This window comes from Psammomys obesus, unplaced genomic scaffold (assembly GCF_907164565.1).
Source record: "Psammomys obesus unplaced genomic scaffold, mPsaObe1.curated_primary_1811, whole genome shotgun sequence".
Taxonomy (NCBI): Eukaryota; Metazoa; Chordata; class Mammalia; order Rodentia; family Muridae; genus Psammomys; species Psammomys obesus.
This window is the reverse complement of record NW_026587032.1, coordinates 2423719-2443670: the sequence shown is the minus strand read 5'-3', so window position 1 is coordinate 2443670 and position 19952 is coordinate 2423719. Positions and strand designations below refer to the sequence as shown.

At 47.5% G+C, this 19952-nt stretch overlaps 1 protein-coding gene and 1 long non-coding RNA gene across 3 annotated transcripts in view; one reads left to right on the top strand and one right to left on the bottom strand.

The window, feature by feature from the left end:
* The window catches only part of LOC129673192 (uncharacterized), a 14211-nt gene extending 11837 nt beyond the window's left edge, over window positions 1–2374 (bottom strand). The window contains exon 1 of the long non-coding RNA XR_008719626.1: window positions 2271–2374. This is a non-coding gene — a long non-coding RNA (uncharacterized LOC129673192). The remainder of the gene's footprint in view (window positions 1–2270) is intronic.
* Window positions 2375–2476: 102 nt separating this feature from the next.
* Slc22a4 (solute carrier family 22 member 4) overlaps window positions 2477–19952 on the top strand; it is a 45731-nt gene continuing 28255 nt past the window's right edge. For both annotated transcript variants that reach the window (XM_055602903.1, XM_055602902.1), the window contains exon 1: window positions 2477–3028. In XM_055602903.1, the coding sequence (XP_055458878.1) occupies window positions 2636–3028 (393 nt within the window). In that variant the 5' untranslated portion in view covers window positions 2477–2635. The remainder of the gene's footprint in view (window positions 3029–19952) is intronic.

Below are 19952 nucleotides of genomic sequence, written 5' to 3'. Positions count from 1 at the left end.
CACACACACACACACACACACACACACACACACACACACACACACACAGCCTAGAAGTGGGGGGGGGAGTGGCTCAGTGGAGGCGGAACTGAGATGAAATTGAGGCAAGCCGCCTGCTGGGGAGACACATGAAAGGACACTAAGAAATGCAGTGATCAAAACAGCTGTTTGAGCTGGGCATAGAGATGTGTGCGCGTTGTCCCAGCTGTTTGGGAGGCTGGAATAGGAAGATGCCTTGGGCCCAGATCTTAACAAGAGTTCTATCTACTCAGTTGGTAGACTACTTGTCCAGCCCCCACAATGCCCTAGCCGACATTTGATGCCTAACCTTGCATAAACCAGGCAAGGGGGTACACATTAATAATGTTTTAATAGTATTACTGTTTCAGTGTTAGTCAGCTAGTATTTTTAATGCTTAGTTGATTAATATTAGTATCTAACCATTTTAATAATATGTTTGATGTTATAAAAATGCCAAAAAAGGTTTTTTTGTTTGTTTGTTTGTTTGACACAGGGTGTTTACTGTAGCTCAGGTTAGTCTGGAACTCACAATCTTCCTACTCTAGCTTACTCAGTGCTAGGATTTTAGGTGTACACTACATGCTTGACCACAATACCAACATTCTGAGACAGGGTGGCATTGCCTATTCATCCAATCTCGGGCTCCAAGAGGGCTCCTCTGCATGGCATGGACACTGACCCTGCACACTTCCAAGGACCAGCTCAGCTTTGTGGGCCTAAGGTGACGTCATCTTCTCGATTGCTATTTTTCCTCAGTCCTTCAGTTTTGTTCTTTGGGGAATCACTATCCAAAAATAAACTGCTAGTTCTTGTCCCTGGTTGTGTTTTATTAGTAGTTTGAGGTGAAAGAATAAAAGCTAAGTAAGATTCCAATAATAACATACCACTCAAGCATTTCAGAAGTAAAAAACCTGTGAGTAATTTCACTGGATTAATAAATACCAGCAAATCCAGCCATAGATGCACCTTTAATCCCAGCACTTTGGAGGTGGAGACAGGCAGATCTCTGTGAGTCTAGGCCAGCCTGGTCTACATAGCAAGTTCCAGGACGGACAGGGCTACATACAAAGACCCTGTCTCAAACAGATAAATAAAAATAAAAGGCATAAGCTAGAGTTGTGCTAGCATCCTAGGAGGCATGCCTTAAATAACAGGAAAAGAGGGGCTGGAGAGATGGCTCAGTGGTTAAGAGCACTGTCTGCTCTTCCACAAGGACCCGGGTTCAATTCCCAGCACCCACATGGCAGCTTACAACTGTCTGTAACGCCAATTCCAAGGGAACTGACACCACACCTTCACACTAATGCACACAAAATAAAAATTAAATAAATTATTAAGAAAAAAATAACAGGAAAAGAAACTCAGGTTTCAAGTGGTGGGAAGCCAGCCTAATGAGTAGGGCTCAGAGCAGAGGCTATCAAAAACAACAACAACAACAAAATAACAGAAGTCCCCTCCAATCTCTTGCCAGAGTCAGAAGACACAAGCCAATCCGGTTTGTGTAAAGTGTTAAGCTCCTCAACCTGTCAGTCTCACCAGCCCCGTGGATCAGAGGCCACAGGGCCCAGCCTGGGCTAGCACACGGAGCCCCCACGGGCCTTAGGTGTAGATACTGAGCAGAGAGAGGAAAAGGCAATCTTGTCCCCCCTTTAGTCACCCTACCAGATCTGAGGGCCAAATACTACCAGTTTGTCCTCTCTCTGTCCCTTCCTCCCTCGGTTGCTGGACAGGGAATGGGCCTTTCTGCAAATAGAAGGCCTTTCTGTCCAAGAAGGCTCTGGCATCGTTCCACAAGGGCCCTGGGTTCCTGGAGAGGGCAAAGGACAAACACCAGAGCCTAGACTATGCTATGCTCCCACAGTGGGCCCACCTCCCTGTGGTGTCTCTAAAGAGGCCCCAGGGAATCTGAGAGAGGACACTGGGACTACTCAGAGGCCCGTGACCCAGCCTTTTAGTCCTAGGACATCCCTCGCTGGCCATATTGCCTCTTTTCAAAGTGAGAATCCTGCTTTTCCAAGGACGAGTCTCCGGTGCCTGCTGTCCCATGATGGACTACAGCCATGCTAAGGTTCATAAGTGAGCTCCCAAGCTGGTGTGTGTGAAGAGGTGGCGCTCCTGTCACCCACAGAGGTCTCCTGCGAGCCTGAGCTCAACACTCCAGACTGGGACCGTAGAGCAAAGGACTCCTGCCCCGGGCTAGGCCTGGCACGGCCAACTCCTTAGAGACGCGGCTCCTCCCTGTCACTCACCCTCCCACGTGGGGCCGAGAAAGCCGGAGCTCCGAGCTGCATGCGCGTTGTCCAGCGGACCCCGGGGCGGGAGGCCCCGCTTGGAAGGCCGCTGGGTGCAGGGAACCGAGCAGGAGGCGGAGCCCGCCCGGGAGCCCCGCCCAGATCGGTGGAGCGCAGTGGCCTTTCGCTGCCTCGCCCGCATGGGGGTGTGGTCCAGAGGACTCGGCTTCCCCGAGCTCCGCACCAGCCCTGGGGAGTTTTTCAGCACCCGCCGCGCGTTTGCACGCCGTCACCCCGGGAAGACCCCCGCGGCGCCCCGTCATCGCCGACCTCTCCTCCCCAAACCCCTCCCTCGGGCAAGCTGAGGAGGAGAGGCGGGAAGCATGCGGGACTACGACGAGACGACCGCCTTTCTGGGCGAGTGGGGGCCCTTCCAGCGCCTCATCTTCTTCCTGCTCAGCGCCAGCATCATCCCCAATGGCTTCAACGGTATGTCAGTCGTGTTCCTGGCGGGGACCCCGGAGCACCGTTGCCTGATCCCTGACACGGTGAACCTGACCAGCGCGTGGCGCAACCACAGTATCCCGTTGGAGACGAAGGATGGGCGGCAGGTGCCTCAGAGCTGCCGCCGCTATCGACTGGACACCATCGCCAACTTCTCTGCCCTCGGGCTGGAGCCGGGAGTGGACGTGAACCTGACGGAGCTGGAGAAGGAGAGCTGTCTGGATGGCTGGGAGTACAGCAAGGACGTCTTTCTGGCCACCATCGTGACCGAGGTAGGTGGTAATGCCTTGCTGGAGCTGCACAATGGGCATGGAACCTCCATTGCGCCCCCAACAGTCCCTGGCAGTGCATATGGGCCAATGTCACACTCCGTCTCCAACCTGCCAGGCACAAAGTGGGGTTATGAATGCACTCTCAGCACATGCTCAGAGCTGACGAGTTTCTGTGTGGCTTGGAGAGGAGGTGGAAAAAAAAAAAAAAAAAAAAAAAAAAAAAAGCGTTGTCAACCAACTGCCTTTTCCTTTCTGAGTTTCACAACAGATGGTTTCCTAAGAGCCACGATGCTTCCCTGGCCAGGCCAAACCCCAGACTGTCTTGATTTACAGTCGGCAATATGTCCTTGCCACGGAGGAGAGAAGGGCTACAGGTGGTCTGTGGAGCTCAAGTATGGGCACAGGGAAGGATCGTGAGACAGAGAAGGGCTTCTGTCTTGAGGCGCCAACCAAAAGTAGAATCTAGCCTTTGGACACTCGTGAAGGGACCAGCCCTTGTGTGGGAAGTGACACCTGGTGGACAGAGGCTCCAGCTGAGGCCACCTACCTCCTTAAGTCACTAGAATCTGGATGTGGACCTCTCTGTGTTTCCTGCTGAGCAGTTGCCCAGGGCCAGGTGGTAATAAGGGCCGGGTCAGGACACCCACTCTTCCTGGGAAGAGCATCCCCAAGTACTGGTTTCCTGCTGCTGATCAGGCTGATAGAATCTTCTGCCTTCCCACCTGCCAATGCTCTATTCTCTCTGTCTCCCAAGGTGTGGGTTGGGGGGGGTGGCTAAGTAAAAGAAACTATGTTCCTCCCAACAAAGAAGGCAGGGAGGGGACGCCCAACAGCTGCCCCAACTGCTTTATCTCTTTCCCTCAGCACTGCCTAGCAGTCATCAGAAAGTGTGTCTGGCCCTAGGGTGTAGACAGCTAGGGTGTGGGTCCTGCCTGCAGGGCTCAGATGCCTGTGTTGTTGGGAGAGTTAACATCAACCCTTACCTGGGCCAAAATTCAACTCATGGTTTGTTTTCTGTGTGGCTCTGGGTAAATAAACTAGATCTGAGGATCCCGCAGGAAGGAGTTGTAAAATGAGCAGTAAATCTAGAGATGAGACAGTCAGTCCTGTTCAGCACAGAACATGGCTGGTTCTGGGGATGGGAGCACCGAAGATAGGGTAGGTAGAGTTCAAGGGAGAGTCAGAGGCTAGAGCTGCCCGAGGACCAGCTCCTGGGTATTGTGAAGAGTTGACTGTATTTTGAGGACTTTGGAAATAGCAAGCCTAGGATTTGTGTGGTTTGTTTGTTTGTTTGTTTGTTTTTCTTTTGAGACAGGATGTAGTCTTGTCTAGCCTGTGACTCAGGCAGGATGGCTTTGAACTCAGTGATCCTCTTGTCTCTGCCTCCTAAACACAGAGAATTCCATGTGAACACCAGTCCTCCCAGCCCCTTCTTTGCTCTTAGGAGTTTGATCTAGCTGCTGTGGAAAGCGGGAGTGGGAGGGAAGCTGTGAAAGTCACTAGTGCAAGCTGGTCCTCAGCTAGCAGCTGTGGAGCACATGGAGAGTGGCTGAGCCTGTGGGCCCCCTCTGCGCCCCTCACACTAGCACCCAGCCTGTCTTGAATCCTAGGTGACTGTGCCTCTCCAGCTGTGATCCCCTAGCAAGGACTCACAACACTTGTCCTGGGGTATCTAAGACTAGGGGTTCATCCTTCCATTCTGGAGTTATTCCCTGCATTGGGTTGGACCCACACGCTGCAACCTCCACAGACAGCTGGTCTAACCTGGCTGCTGTCCTTCTCCTGGATGATTCTGTTTGCCTGAGGATGGAAAGGGGGCGGGGACTAACAACTCCTGAGTCCAAGGGTGCCCCTCCCCCTGTGCTGTCCCCAGGGTCCTATGGTCAGCGCTAGTGACTCCTGCCTCACGTACTCACGTGACTCGTGCACACTGCGACTCTTCTTGCTTGGCAGCCTTTCTCTCCCTTGCTTGCTCTTTTGGATGGTGGGAGTCAAAAGGCAAAGGGCACTGGTGGCTGGAAAGAGAAGGGAAGGAAGCAAGAAGCAGGGGAAAAGGGTGGGTGGCTCTCTCAGGGGGGTGGGGGCCAGGCAGTGACTCAAAGTCTGTGTGGCAGCTAACGAAAACAGAAACAAAACAAGTACCGAGGAGAATGTGGAGAAGAAGAAAGCCCCGGGCACTGCTCGTGGGGATGTGTCACTCAGCTTCAGTCCCTGCAACAGACACTTGACACAAGCAATTTATGAAGACACTAGGTTCCAGGCCCTGTTGATTGAGGGCCTTGTCCTGAGGCTGCACATCCTGATGGGGAGTGAAGCAGCCTCCCTCATGGAGAAGAAAGAGGAAGAGGCCAGGGTCCTAAACTCCCCTCTAGGAGACTCAGCTTTCTTCCAGTAGGCCTCACCTCCTACAGTGCCCACCAACCCACAACAGCTTTAGGCTGGGAGCCACGACTTCAATAAATGTCTTTAGAGTTTAGATCCCAGCCCTCAAGCAGCTGAGGCAGAAGGGTTGCTAGGAGTTCAAAGCCAATCTGCGAAACAGAGTGAAACCCTGTCCCAAAACAAAGCCCAAGCCACAGCAGAAGGTGTAGTGACACAGCCCCTGTGAGGAGAGTGTTACTGTCTATCAAAAAAAAAAAAATTAAAAATAGAATAAACTTAGAGTGGTGACACATGCCTGCAATCCCAGAACTCAGGAATAAGACGCAGAGGTCCAAAGTTATCCTTGGCTACATAATGAATTCCAGACCAGCCTTTGATACATGAGACCTTGTCTCAAATAATAATAGAATTAAAAATACAATCCATCCTTTCCACTTCTAGGCAAACACCAAAAAGAATTGAAACCAGGGTCTGAAAAGGGTCATTTGTGAGGCTGAAGAGATGGCTCAGGGCAAGAGCACATACTCCTCTGACAGAGGACCAAAGTTCAGATCCCAGCACCCAGGTCAGGTGGTTTACAATTGCCTGTAACTCCAGCTCGGGCACCTGTGCCCTCGCATGCGCACATTTGCAATTGAAAATGGATAGTAAGAATCACTGTATGTCTTCATTCATGGCAGTATTGTTCACAATATCCAGAAGATGAACGCACCACTGGTCTCCATGAACTACTTGAATGGGTAAACAAAATGTCCTATGTATGACAAACAGAGGTTTATCTCACTCCAAGAGAAAGAAAGTTGTGGCACAGGCTCTATAAATGAGCAGTGAAAACATCATGCTTCACGAAACAGGCTTCACTTCACTGATCAGACTCAGGTGAGGCACAGACACGATAGCACACGCCCAGAACAGCACTGAGGAGTGAGAGGCAGGAGGATCAAGATCAGTCCGGGATGCATAGTGAGACTCCTGTCTCAAAACACGATCGAGAGAAGGGAGGTGGGAGAAGGAAGCGGGAGGGATATGAGAGAATTGTGGGTTATTGTTGCTTAATGGTTTTTAGGGCATATTCAGCCATTCCCAGCTAGCTGCTGCTGCTGCTGCTTCTTCTTCTTCTTCTTCTTCTTCTTCTTCTTCTTCTTCTTCTTCTTCTTCCTCTTCCTCTTCTTCTTCTTCTCCTCCTCCTCCTCTTCCTCCTCCTCCTTCTTCTTCTGAGTCTGCGTCTTTGTCTTCGTCTTCGCCTTCGCCTTCCTCTTCTTCTTCTTCAACATGAGTGCTGCAGTCCTCACTCAGATCCTCAAGCTTATATAGCCCAGTGCTCTTACCCACTGGGCTGTCTCTCCAGCCCTCTTCATCACAAGTTCTTAAAGAGTAGATGAACAGTGTCCATCTCCAGAGAGGTGGCCTCATGCAGCTGGACTGTATCATTTGTGGCTCCGACAAAATGGTGTCACAGGTGAGCGGTGAGTAGCTCTAAGGACAGAGCCTGGCCACCCTTTCCTCTTGCCTGCACCTCTATCTGGGCACTGTGGGCAATTTGGAACTTTCCCCCAAGGCTTGAGTTATGGCAGATAGAAAAGGTGAAGACATTTGCTGGATGACAGCTGAGCCCCTGACCCCGCTGCATTGCCAGAACTGTGAGAACCAGTCATGTGTGTGTCAGAACCCATGCTGACATAGCCAGTGACAGTGGCTAATGACCTCATTCTTACAAGCTGATCCCTGACAGGGGCCTATATCCTGGCTGACCAGGATGGAAGGACTGTCCTCAGAAAGTGCCTCTGTCTTGTACTGGGGCACCCTGATATGCTCCAGAAGAGAAAAGCCCATCCAAACTGTCCCTGGACCCCTCCACAGGAAGACAGGGTCAGCCAAGAGTCCAGAGAAATGCCTTTCATAGATGCCATGAAGGAAGACGGGAATCTGGTGTCTGGATTGTGACTTGCATGTAAATAGCTGTCCCTGTGTCCTTCACACATAAGGTCATTTCCTTCTTTAGGGGCTGTTGTGTGCGAGGTGCAAGCCATTCAGCCTGTGTTCTGCTAAGAAACAAATTTCTCATCCCTATTTTGAGATAACTTCTGATTCAAAGAAGAGTTGTTAAGGTAGTACAGAACATTTACATATGCCCTCCAACTAGCTTCCTCTGCAATTTATTTATTGTTTCCCTGAAATAAGATTTTACTATATAGCTCTCAGGCTGGCCTGGAACTCTCACTATGTCATCCAGGTTGGAGTCCTCTTGACTCTGGCCCCGAGTGCTGGGATTGCAGACATGTGCCACCACACCCAGCTCTGATATTATCAATTTAAATTACCCATGCTGCACTTATCAAAACCAGGAAATTAACATTGGTCAAAGTGTCACTAGTGTCGTTTTTCTGTTTTCTGATCCAGTCCATTATCCCACTACACTTAGCTGTTACATCTCAGTCTCCAGTGTGACTCAGCTTTTCAGCCTTGGCTGATCTTTCGTGACCGTGATATGTTTTGTGTGTGTTGTTTTGATGAATGTTCCCTCAACTTGGGTTTATGTGTTGTGTCTCATGATCTGATTGTGCTATGCAGTTTTGGGTAAGAATGCAACAGAAGTGTTATATTTTCAGGGAGTCAAACGTGTTATATGATGCTGACAGTATCTTAATTACTAGTGAGATGAACATCAGTCATTTGGTTAAGTTGTCATCTGCTGGATTTTCCACTATCATAGTTAGTAATTTTCCCTTTCATAGTTAGTGAATATAGTTGGAGGTAACATAAACTTTCACTCGCTGAGTTCGACATAGATCTTCAGACACTGAGTGAGGTGACTAGTACTGTAGTAATTGCCTAGTGGCGACCTGAGATTATCCTGGAAACAAACGCTTCCCCTCCACTGCCGTTTGCTTTTTGTATATATTTATTCATGTATGCATGAGCTCATACCTTATATATTTAATCTAATCAGTTATGCCTAATGTTACCCTTAATATTCTGTAGCTCCAGCTATCTGAACTTGGACCAAATTACTTTTCACTTTAAGGAAAAAGAATGTAAAAATAGATGGTGTGGGTTTTCTGTCTCTGGACTCTGGGCTAGAAGATTCTGTGATCACCCTGGGAGAAGGCGTGGCAATCCTATCTAGTAGCTAAGTCACCCATGGGATGGTGTCTGGGCAGAGGGGCAAGGATGGTGTATGGAATTTGTGATAGGAGGGAACCCTGAGCACCAACAGAACCCAAACGGTCTTTCGGATGATGGGTGATTTTCACTGAGACCTACCATAAAGCTTTATCTCCATCCTCCAGCCCCTAGACCTGAGGAAACTCAGACGCCTCCTGCTGAGGCTGAAGGAGCAGGGAGAAGAGGCAAGGACAGAGCCTGTTTTCTTCTCTCACAGGACAGCATTAGGTGTCCTTACCTTTAGTCCACAAACTAGAAACACCTGGGTAGCTTCATTCGAATCAGACCCAGAATCTCCTAGGCCTTGTGCTTCAGAGGCCTCAAGGGAGTCCTATATCCTGAGGGCCAGCCTGCTCAAAAGACCCTTCTGTGGCCTAACATGGGGCTGCTGTCTCACCCTAGCTGCGTTTGTCCTCATCTGCAGCTGGTCCTGACCTTGAAGCCTGGGGATGAGGAAACTGAGGGTATAACTACTCCCTCAGATAGAAGCTGCAGCAAAGGGCCTGTGCCCATGGAGGCACCAGCCTTGTGCCACCCTTCCTGGGCCCAGGACCCTGATTTCACTCATACCCCGAAGGTGGACCACGTTTGTAGAGGGACATGGGGGAGCCCCATTCCAGGGAGCTTCTGGGATGGTAAGGGAATAGGGACACTGACTAAGCCAGTATGGGATTGGCCACTCCACAAGACTTCAGCTTGTATCTGACCTTAACACAGACTATTTCCACCGGGGTCTAGGCCAGGGATACACCTGGAGTAAAAGGCCATTTGCCTCATTCCTCCCTTGTTACTGGAGTTGTTCAGAGCCTGGGCCCTGGCAGTCCTAAGAGCTGTGCTCAGCCAATTATCCTGATGAGGAAGTAAACCAACAAGTACTGATGAAAAGCAGGAAAAGGAGATTATTCAGTGAGGCCACATCGAGAAGAAGAACAAGTCTGTCACAGCCCTGTGGTGGTGGCATATGCCTTTAATCCCAGCACTTGGGGGCAGAGGCAGGCAGATCTCAGAGTTCGAGGTCATCCTGATCTACAGAGCGAGTTCCAGGACAGCCATGGCTACAGAGAAACCCTGTCTCAGAAAACAAGAAGAAGGAGGAGGAGGAGAAGTAGTAGAAGAAGAAGTCCTGTGACACCTCCCCGTCAGAAGTCCACCACCTGGGTCCTGACATGAGGCTCAGGTTTAAGTGAAGGGCAAGAGGTCTGCTCAGCTAAGGTCAGGGTGTGGCCCTGCCATCATCCTTGTCTGGAGCCCAGGCTCTCTAGCAAGGTGGGCTGAAAGGTTGTCAGAACTGTGTGAGATTTATTTCCAGAAGACAAGTGGGTCCTCTGGATGGCATCAGCATCCCAAGTCTTTTCTTTCTTTCAGGGACTCTTAGGAAAACTACGATTTCTTCAGGTCCATTGTTCCAATAGTCTGCTAGACAAAGAGGAGGGCACAAGTGTCTCTTTAGATTGTCTTCATTCCTGCCAGGTTGGTTAGACCCTAGGATTCTACTGGTGGCCAGGATGAGACATTTGTGTCCTTTCTTGAATCATTAGACTAAAACAATGGGCCCCAAGACATCATAATGGTAACTTGGCTGTCAAGATGGCTTGAATATTAACTAAATCTCTCAGCACTCAGATTTGCCTTCATGGTTCCAAAGACAGTGTGCCAGCCAGCCCCAAGGAGACTTTATTTCCAGTCAGCCTTCAGGAAGTGTGCTTTTGCCGGTGAATCAACAGAGGAAGACTTGGGGGCTGGCCCTGGCTCTGGCATGTGCGTGCTTCCCTGTTTATCACCTGCTTCGTCGCCTTGCGGCTGTGTTCCTCTGACAACTGGCCCTGGCGTGTCAGAACGCACCTTTGTTCTCACCTGCACCTGCTGCCAAACCTCGGGATAAACAGACTTTGTCCATTCCTCTCAGTGGGTAGCAGAACCCAAAGACAGAGTCCAAGGTGGCATGGTGACAAATCAGGCAAGCTGGCTAGGAGGGGACTGGCAAATGCCATGGGCCTCAGGCAGCATTGCCCTTCCTCCCTATTGCTGGCTATTTTCTTCTGGATAAGGCTCCTAATGCATGTCTCCAGAGCCCAAAGGAAAGACAAGAACCTGTATTCGTGAATTTGGCTGGAGGGGGATTTAGAGAAAGGATGGATTTACTCCTATTATATGCAAAGCTCCCCAATCCACTTTGCTCTCCTAGGAAGTACTGGGAGCCCAGGCTGGCCTGCTTAGCGTTTGCAAGTTAAGAGGGCAGGTAGATACGGCAGCCCATGCCTACAATCCCAGCTCTAAGGAAGCAGGAGGGCCCCAAGTCTGAGGCCAGCCTGAGCTCCAAAGAGAGATCCTTTCTGAAAAATGGCTAACTAAATAAATCACTGGGCCTGGGGCCAGGCTCATAGTGATGTCACACCTTTGAGCATCTTCCTCTGGGTAGGTACTGGTAAAGTCTATTTGTTCATAGCCCCAGAAGAGGGTCTGGGAGGGCCACGGTAGACCCTGTCCCCAAAGGGACAGATCCGGGTCTTCAAGGGCCTCTTCCCCTTTGCACAGCTCCTTCTCCCAACCCTACCTTGCTTCTTAGACTTTTGGCTCACAGCTGTTACCAGAACCTTATGTCCCTTATCCATTGCTCTAACCCAAAACTTGGAAGACCTAAATCATTCAAAAGAATGGTTTCCTCTGAGAGAGAAAAATTCTTAGCTTATGTCCACCTTGCCTATATCAGTACTGTAATTTACAGAAAGGATTAAACAAAAACCCACATAGGAGACTGGGGGTGTCGCTGAGGTGTTAAGAGTGCTGGCTTTGATCCCCACCATTGCGTAAAGTGGGTATACACACCTGTAATCGCAGCACTCAGCCGGTAGAGGCAGGATGGTCAGGAGTTCAAGGTGTTCCGCTGCGCGGCTAGTTGGAGACGGGCCTGAGATACTTTGCCTCAGAGGAGAAAACAGAGCCTGCACATGATTCATAAGTCCAAATATGTAGATTTGATGATGAGATAAGCTAACCAGAACTCTGAGGTTAATCTCTTCCTCTAAGACAGCTCCTCTTCTGGCCAGGGCTTCTCAGTCTCTCTTATTCTGGCATAGAACTTCTTGGATAGAATGTAATTTTGTAGATTGTGTTATACTGTTACACAAGATAGGGCTTTCTGTTGTTCTTCTTGTTTGTTTGTTTGTTTGTTTGTTTGTTTGGTGTTGCTGTTGTTGGTTGAACCCAGGCCTCTTGCATGCTCGGCAAGTGCTGTAACAATGATGTGTATCTCAGGTAACCACAGAACTCCCCCCCTCACCTGTCCACCTATGGTGGCTTTTTCTTTAACCCAATCTAAAGGAAGGCAGACTCTGCAAGCATCATTAGGTTCAGCAGTCTCGTGTCTGTTATTTATAAAGAAAAATGTAAGGGGGTGGGGGTGGGGCAATGCACACCTTTAATCCCAACACTCTAGAGGCAGAGGCAGGCGGATCTCTGAGTTTGAGGTCAGCCTGGTCTACAGAGTAAGTTTCAGGACAGCCAGGACCACACAGAGAAAACCTGTCTTGAAATAAAGAAAACTAAAATAAATAAATACATGCATGCATAAATAAATAAATAAACAAATAAAAACAAAAAAAGCAAAGTATTTACAAATCATGTATGTGACGAAAGAGGATGGAGAGATGGTTGATCGTTAAGAGCAAGTACTGCTCTTGTAGAGTTTGGTTCCTAGAACCCATCTTAGGAAGCTACAGCCATCTGTAACTCCAGCTGCAGGAGATCTCTTCTGACCTCTGCCTGAGGTCAACACACACAGAAAATAAACCCACCCAGAGGCTGGCCTGCCACCACAACAGGAGTGGGGAGGGAGGATGAGAAATGAGGGGGGAAGAAAGGACACCCAGGAGCCCACCAGCCCTGTGGCCCAGCCATAGCAGAAGTCGCTACAGCATGCAAGTATGTGGTGGAGAGATGAGAGAGAAAGAGAAGCATAATGGTTTGAGCATCGTGAGGAGAGGTAGAATTGGAGACTGCAGGGTAGAAAGGAATAGCCTGGTATGAGTAGCCTGCCCTGTCACCTGAGTAGCCTTACCTGTCACATGTCTGGGTCTATGGCCATGCAGCAGCAGGGGTCTGTGTTGATGTCTGTGGCTCATGTTACCACTAAAGGCCATGCAGATGTCCCTGGTCTGGGCTGCTGCCTGGGACCGTGTTGGTGTCCAAGGGCTGTGCAGAGCAGGCTCCACCTCTCAGCAGCTGGGGCTCTCTGGGGCGCTGGCCCCATCCCTCACCAGCCGTAGCATTCAGGAGAATAGGACCACCACCTTGCTGAGGCAGCACAATGTGGGAGTGGGAGTGATCTGGCCCTCAAAGCAAGAACACCAGGGAGCAGGCCCCACCCCTCATCTGGGCAGCCCATAGAGCTAGCTCTGGTGGTGTGGGTGCAAGGGAGCAGGCCCGAGGGCATGAGAACAGGAGAGCCCTTGCTAGTGGAGGCACTGGGCGAACTAGCCAGGGCAGTGCCAGAGAGCTCACCCTGGTGCTGTGGGTGCAAAACATCTGTCGAGCACCCAGGCCCAGATCCAGGGCTTTGAGTTGGCCCTCCCCAACATCCACCTCATCTAAAAAGTGCTGGAGCACCGGAAAGGGCCAGTCCTGCAGATCCAAACCAGCAGGAGCTCCATGACACAAGGCAACAACAGCCTATCCAAAGGAGCTCCGGTGAAGACCCAGTATTGATAGTATAGCAAAAGCCAGAGACCACGAAACAGACCATTGGTTCACTGCAATGAACATTTGCAAGTAAAGATGTGTGGACAAAAGGATGCACTGTGGGAAACATTGTGACACACCACAGCTTCCATGACAGGATAGTTTTTTAATGTTTTGTTCTGCTTATTTTATTTGTGTTTTAAGTTCCTTTGGGGTAGAGGTTGCAAGGGAAGATATGAAGGGAAGAGAGATGAGTGGAATTGGGGTGCATGATGCGAAACTCACAAAGAATCCATAAAAAGTTAAAAAAATTTAAAAACCTTTACGTAAAAACATATGTGATAAAGGACTTGTATCCAGAAATGTGAAAAGAACTCTTACAATTTAGTAAGACAAGCCAACTTTCCAAAAGGAAAAAAAAAATCATTTGGTTATTTTGGAGAATAGGTATGTCTCTACTTCAAAGAGGATTTACAAATCAGTAAATAAATGAAAAGATTCTCAGACTTCCCAAACACCACAGACCTGCTTCCTGATGAAATAGACATGACTGGTTGTTATGATCTCTCCTCTCTCTCTCTCTCTCTCTCAACAAAAAAAGAAAAGCTTGAGTCACAATCCACCTTCTCCCTCACATCCTGACATAGACAGATGGATACAGCCAAGAAAACAGGGTTCCTATTTCCTGTGAGTCACACTCGGAGACACAGTGTTTCATCAAAGGAGGCCACCAAGGCCTGCCCCACCTTAATCCTACATTCCCTGAGCTCTGGGCTGCAGAGACTAAAATCCTGGTGAATGCAGCCAGGAGGCCAGAAGCTGCCATCCTTTTCCATCCAGCCCCTCTGCAAACAGTGGCACCTCTGTCCACCAGCCATTAAACCCAGATTCCCAGGGCCTTGATGGCTTTTTCTCCCTTGCTTATTTCTGGGTCACAGGTTCTATGCAGGAAAAGCTAGCCAAGCCAGAAAGCAAGCTAAGCGAGAACCTTTGTCTCAGGGAGAGAGAGAGAGAGAGAGAGAGAGAGAGAGAGAGAGAGAAGCCAAAACCACCCAAAATGTCCACTCACACTCATCATTCCCTTATAAGTCGCTTTCCCTGCCCACTGCTCTTAACTTGTATGAAAGTGGCCCAAAGAATACAGAGCACTGAAGCTGTCTGCACACCATGGAAGAAGCCTAAGATGGCCCAGAAAACAATGGAGATTTTGTGGTAACTCAAAAGCATCTCTTAAAGACCCACAGCTAACCCACAGAGCACCTCATCACCAGAAAAAAATCAACCAAAACAGCAGCTGAGAGCAGCCTTCCTGAGGTCAGAGCAAACCTCAAAATGACTCCACCCAGTATCCTAACTAGAGGTGACCCAGCTTTGCCGATGTGGTAAGCATGGGCAAACACTGGATTTTATTCTATCAGGAAATGATGCAGCCTTGTAAAGTGAAGGAGAGAAGTCAGCCAGGCTTCTGCTTCTTCAGTTTTTAAATTTACAATTATTTAGTGTAGAGGAATTTTAATTCAGAACATGGCTGCTTCGGCAAGAAATCACATTGAAAGACCTTCTAAGTCTATGTGATCTGGCTAAAATAAAAACACATCTTTAATCCAGGAGACAGAGGCAAGCAAATCTGAGTTCAAGGCCTGCCTGGTAGAGATCAAGTTTTAGGTAAAAACAAAACAACAACAACAATTAAAAAAACCTTAGGTCCAGGCATGGTGGTACATTTCTTTAATCCCAAACAATGAAGGTAAAGATGGTTTGCAGAAGAAAGTGCCCATGTTTGAAAGTGATGTCTAATTAAGTGGCAGAAATTGTGATGAATCAGAGAAAGATTTGACAGAATAGGTACACACAACTCTAACAAGCAGAGAGAGGAAAGGGAAGCTACTTAATGGGCAATGAGAGAGAGAGAGGAGGTTTTACTAGGACAGTAATAGAGAGACAGGTTGCATAGAGAGGACTCAGCTGAAGACCAAATGAGCCAGAGAATAAGGAGCCAGAAGATTAGAAAAGATTACTTGAGTTGGTTTGAGGCCAAGAAGAGCAATTCAGAGGCCGAGAAAAAAGAGCCAGATTGAATAAATCAGCTGGGAGAGGCGTTAGAGCCAGAACAGCTGAGTTGAGCAGGCCAGCCCAGAGCTCAGTAAGAACAAGAAAGGGTGAGCTTATTCAGCAGTAAGTCTCAAAGGCTGAAAACATTCTAGGCCTGGGTTAGATTGTACTAAGGCTAGAAAGCTTCCAGGACTAGGCCTAGGTTAACAGACAGAGGCAATATGCATCTGAGAAAATAATTGAAGCAGGAAAATAAAAGTTCCTTCTACAATTTCATATGTGTGTGTGTGTGTGTGTGTGTGTGTGTGTGTGTACATGTGTGCATTACAAACATGTAAACTTCAGAAGACAACTTGTGGGCGTCGGTCCTCCCCTTCCTCTCTGTGGGTAACAGAGATCAGTCTCATGTTATCAGGCTTGACAAGTGTCTTTACCCACTGAGCCATCTTGCCAGCCCTGCTTCTTCAGTGTTAAATGAATGAGTTGAATGGTGAACTCCAAAATATTTACACAGTTTAATAATGCCTTAAATACTACTTTATATTTCGTCTAAATCTTTGTCTATGTTTAAACAGCTGATGCCTATGCATGAGATGCAAAAAAAAAAAAAAAAAAAAAAAAAAAAAAAGGAAAGAGTGGACTCCCACAGTGGGAAGGAGGGAAGGAGATGACATAATCTGTGCAGAAGAACTACTTGTCAAATTTCATAAGAACTTCTGTTATAGTGTGTTCACAGAACTAAAGAAAATTATAATGTTAAAAATAAAAGAAGGCCTTCCAAAGGTTCTGAGCTCAATTCCCGGCAACCACATGGTGGCTCCATAATGAGATCTGGTGCCCAGTTCTGGCTTTCAGGTAGAACACTGTATACATAATAAATAAAACCTTAAAAAATAAATAAATAAATAAATAAATAAATAAATAAATAAATAAATAAAGGCATAGTGGCCATTGCTATCAAATACAGAATACTGGTAAAGAGATAGACATTACGTATATTTTTTAAATTAAATAGAGACCCTGAAGTAAAAATAAACAAGAGCTGAAGATAAAAAATCCAAGAAAGGGTGTTGATGAAGAATTGGGCTGGCAGAAGAAAGAACCAACAAACTTGCAGATAGGAGATTGGAAATTATATAATTCAAAGAACAACGTGGGGGAGAAATGACAAATGCACAGAGCCTCGGAGAAACACGGGATGCCACTAAGCATGCCAATGTATGCACAATGGGAGTACTAGAAGGAGCCAAAAAAAAAATAAAAAAAAAAAGACCAGGAAGACAAACACTCCCAGAAGAAATGGCTAAAACAAATTACAAATAGCCTTCGAAATCTGATGAAAAATAACACTCATGTCGCAGAAGCTCAAACTCCAAGTAGAATAACACAAATCCACACTCTGATACTTTGTAATAAAACACCAAAAGACAAATATGACAGGAAGAATTTGAAACAGTAAAAATATGACTTGTCACAAACAAGAGCTCATAAATAGAATTAGCTTTTCATGTTCATAAATAACAGAAAGGTGGTGATGGGAGTAGCATTCTAATTGCCAAAAGAAAACAGCTTTCTGCCAGGCTCCTTATATCTGGCAGAAACATCTTTTAAAGCTAAAATAAAGAGGCCAGAGAGATGGCTCAGCGGTTTGGAGTCCACACTGCTCTTGCCCAGGATCAGAGTTCGATTCCCAGTACAAACCCCTGTGACTCCTGGAATAAATTTCAGCAAAAAAAATTTTCAAAATTCATACTCTGAAAACTACAGGACATCATTAGTAGAAATTAAAGATCTAAATTTGAAAAATCCCATGTTCTGCCCATGAAGCAGAAAACATATGGCCAAGGTAGTTCCCAAATTGATCAGCATATTCAGTGCAAAAAAAAAAAAAAATCACAGCCACTTTTGATGAGAACTGATAGACTAAGATCAGAAAGAAGAGGAGAACCTCCCCTATCAGTGGACTTGGGAAATGACATGCATGCAGAAAGGGGAGGGAGGGTGGGATCGGGAGGGGAGGAGGGAGGGGCTTATGGGGGGATACAAAATGAATAAAGTGTAATTAATAAAAAATTTAAAAAAAATCAGCATTGCGAGTCATTAGAAAATTCCAATCAAAGCCACAAGGGGAGACCTCTTTACATCTACTTGGACGGTTAAAATTCAAGAGAGATACACCATCAAGTGCTGGTATGGATGTGGAGAATTTGAAAAACCTCAGTCACTGTTGGTGGGGTTGGGAAATGAGATTGCCGCTTTGGAAAACAGGATGAGAGCTCTCCTAAGGACTAAACACGGATTTACCATGTAACCCAACTATTACACTACCATGTCTATACCTAAGGGAAATGAAAAACTATATCCACACAAAGTCTTGCAAATAAATATTTATACAGCCAAAACAGTGCAGTGCCTATACATTTAGATAACACAGGCTATATATATGAATGGGATCAGCCAGTAAAAAGTAATGAAGCACTGACCCAGGCTTCCCCAGCATGATGAACCCCTGAAAACACCATGCTAGGAGGAAAAGGCCTATGATAAAAGACGGCATGCCGGGTTGAGGATATGGCTCAGTGTCACAGTGCTTGCCCAGCATGGGCAAGGCCTGCAGTTCAGTCCCTAGCGTGCCAAACAAAACAAAATCAAATTAAAGACTACATAGTATGAAATACACCCAATAAAGAAACCCACATGGGCCAGGCACCGTGGCGCACACCTGTAATCCCAGTACTCGGGAAGGCAGAGGCAGGCAGATCTCCATGGATTCGAGGCCAGCCTGGTTTACAAAACAAGTCCGGGACAGCCAAGGCTGCACAGAGAAACCCTGTCTCTAAACACAACAAAATAAAACAAAACAACAACAAAACCCCACATGGTTAGAAAATAGATGAGAGTGCTGTAGGAACAGGGTGGCCTGCTAATGGGCTTGAGCTCTAGTTCAAGAGTGGTGAAGTATTCCAAAAGTAGGAGATGCTGGACTGGAGAGTTGGCTCAGTGAGTAAAGTGCTTGCTGCACAATCCTAAGGGTCTGAGTTCGGATCCCCAGCAAGTCTGTAATCCCAGAGCTCCTATGGTGAGATGACAGCTGGAAACAAGAGAATCCCTAGAGGCTAAGGGCCTGCATCAGACAAGGCAAGGTGCCCAGGTTCTCCTCTGACCTCCACACAAGGACCATGGCAATCAGGCACCAGCACTATCACACAGAAACACACACACAAACCATCACTATCAAGCAGAAACACACACGCACACACATGCACACACCCACACCCACACACAGGTACACAAAGGCTCGAAGACCCTGCTGCACGCAATTCTGTGGCTATATTAAGAACTGCAGAGCTGCACACTTTACAAGAGTCATTTCCGTCATGTAAATTACAGCTCAACAAACCGGACATTCACAGAAGAAATTAAACACTCAGGGGTTTTTTGTTTGTCTCTGTTTATTTTGCAGATGGTCGAGAATTTTCACAGCCAAGTTGTTAAGAAAGGAGCTGGGGTGGCTATGTACTTGTAACTGTTGCCTCTTTCTTTCCTCCCGGGAGGACACTGTAGAGACCGTTGACAGTTCTTAAATGGACCGATGCTAATGTCTTAATCACAGCCATCTCTGGGATTAAAGTCTGTTTATAGAAGGATTTTATACCATGTGGTAAGAGCTTTTCAAGCTTTTTTCCTACTAGAATGGAAGAAGTTTTATTTGTAAGAGTTTCCTCAGTAGGTTCACCCATAAATACTTTATTAGCCGTGCCACTTGAAGCCATGGCTTTCCTTAGCACAGGGGTGGGTGTGGGATGTTTGAGAGGAGGCATTTTCTTACAGATGTTTGCTCACGCTTGTGCTTCCTGCCTCAGGATCTCTTCTTTAAAGACAAAAGAGCAGGGAGACCGAGGGGACAGCTCCATCAGTGAGGTGCCTGCCTCGGAAGCGTGGGGTCCGTGTCCAGATCCCAAATACACACATGAAAGCCTGGAAAGATTGTGTGTGCCTGTAACCCCAGGGCTTAGAAACAAGCAAGTCTAGCCAAATGGCAAGCTCCACGTTCAGTGAGAGACCTTGCCTCAAATATCCACAGTGGAGGAAGGCCTCCACATGTACACACAGCCATGTGTGCCCGCGTACATACATACAAACATGGGCCTGTACCTCACATACATGCAATTGTTGTTTTTAATGAAGAAGCAGGCTGATTGAGGTGAAGGGGTGGCAAAGTCATCGATCAGAAGAGCCAGAATCCAAGAAAGCCTGTGCTCTTTGCTTAGCATCGCAGTGCCTTCCGGGGTTTCCAGTTTTGTGCAGGACTTACCTCTACGGTCCTTTGCAGCTTTAAGTACAAGCTGGAACTGCCAGGCTCGAACTACTTGGAGGGTTCCAAATCAAAGTCGTCTCTCAGGTTCAGTGCGTGGGACTCTCTAGCCCTGGAACCACATTTCTTTTCTGTTACTCCTAACTGGTCAGTATTCATTCATCGGCAGCTTAGGTATGTACCAAGTGTCCAGCCCCTTGGTTGTTCTAGGCCATCGAAAACCCAATTGAACTGACTAGTCAGGCATGAGAGCATTATCCTTTAATGAAGGGTTAGAGGAAAGGCTGCTTTTTTCTTCCCCTCCACCCTGAGAGCAAGGATGAAGCAGCCCAG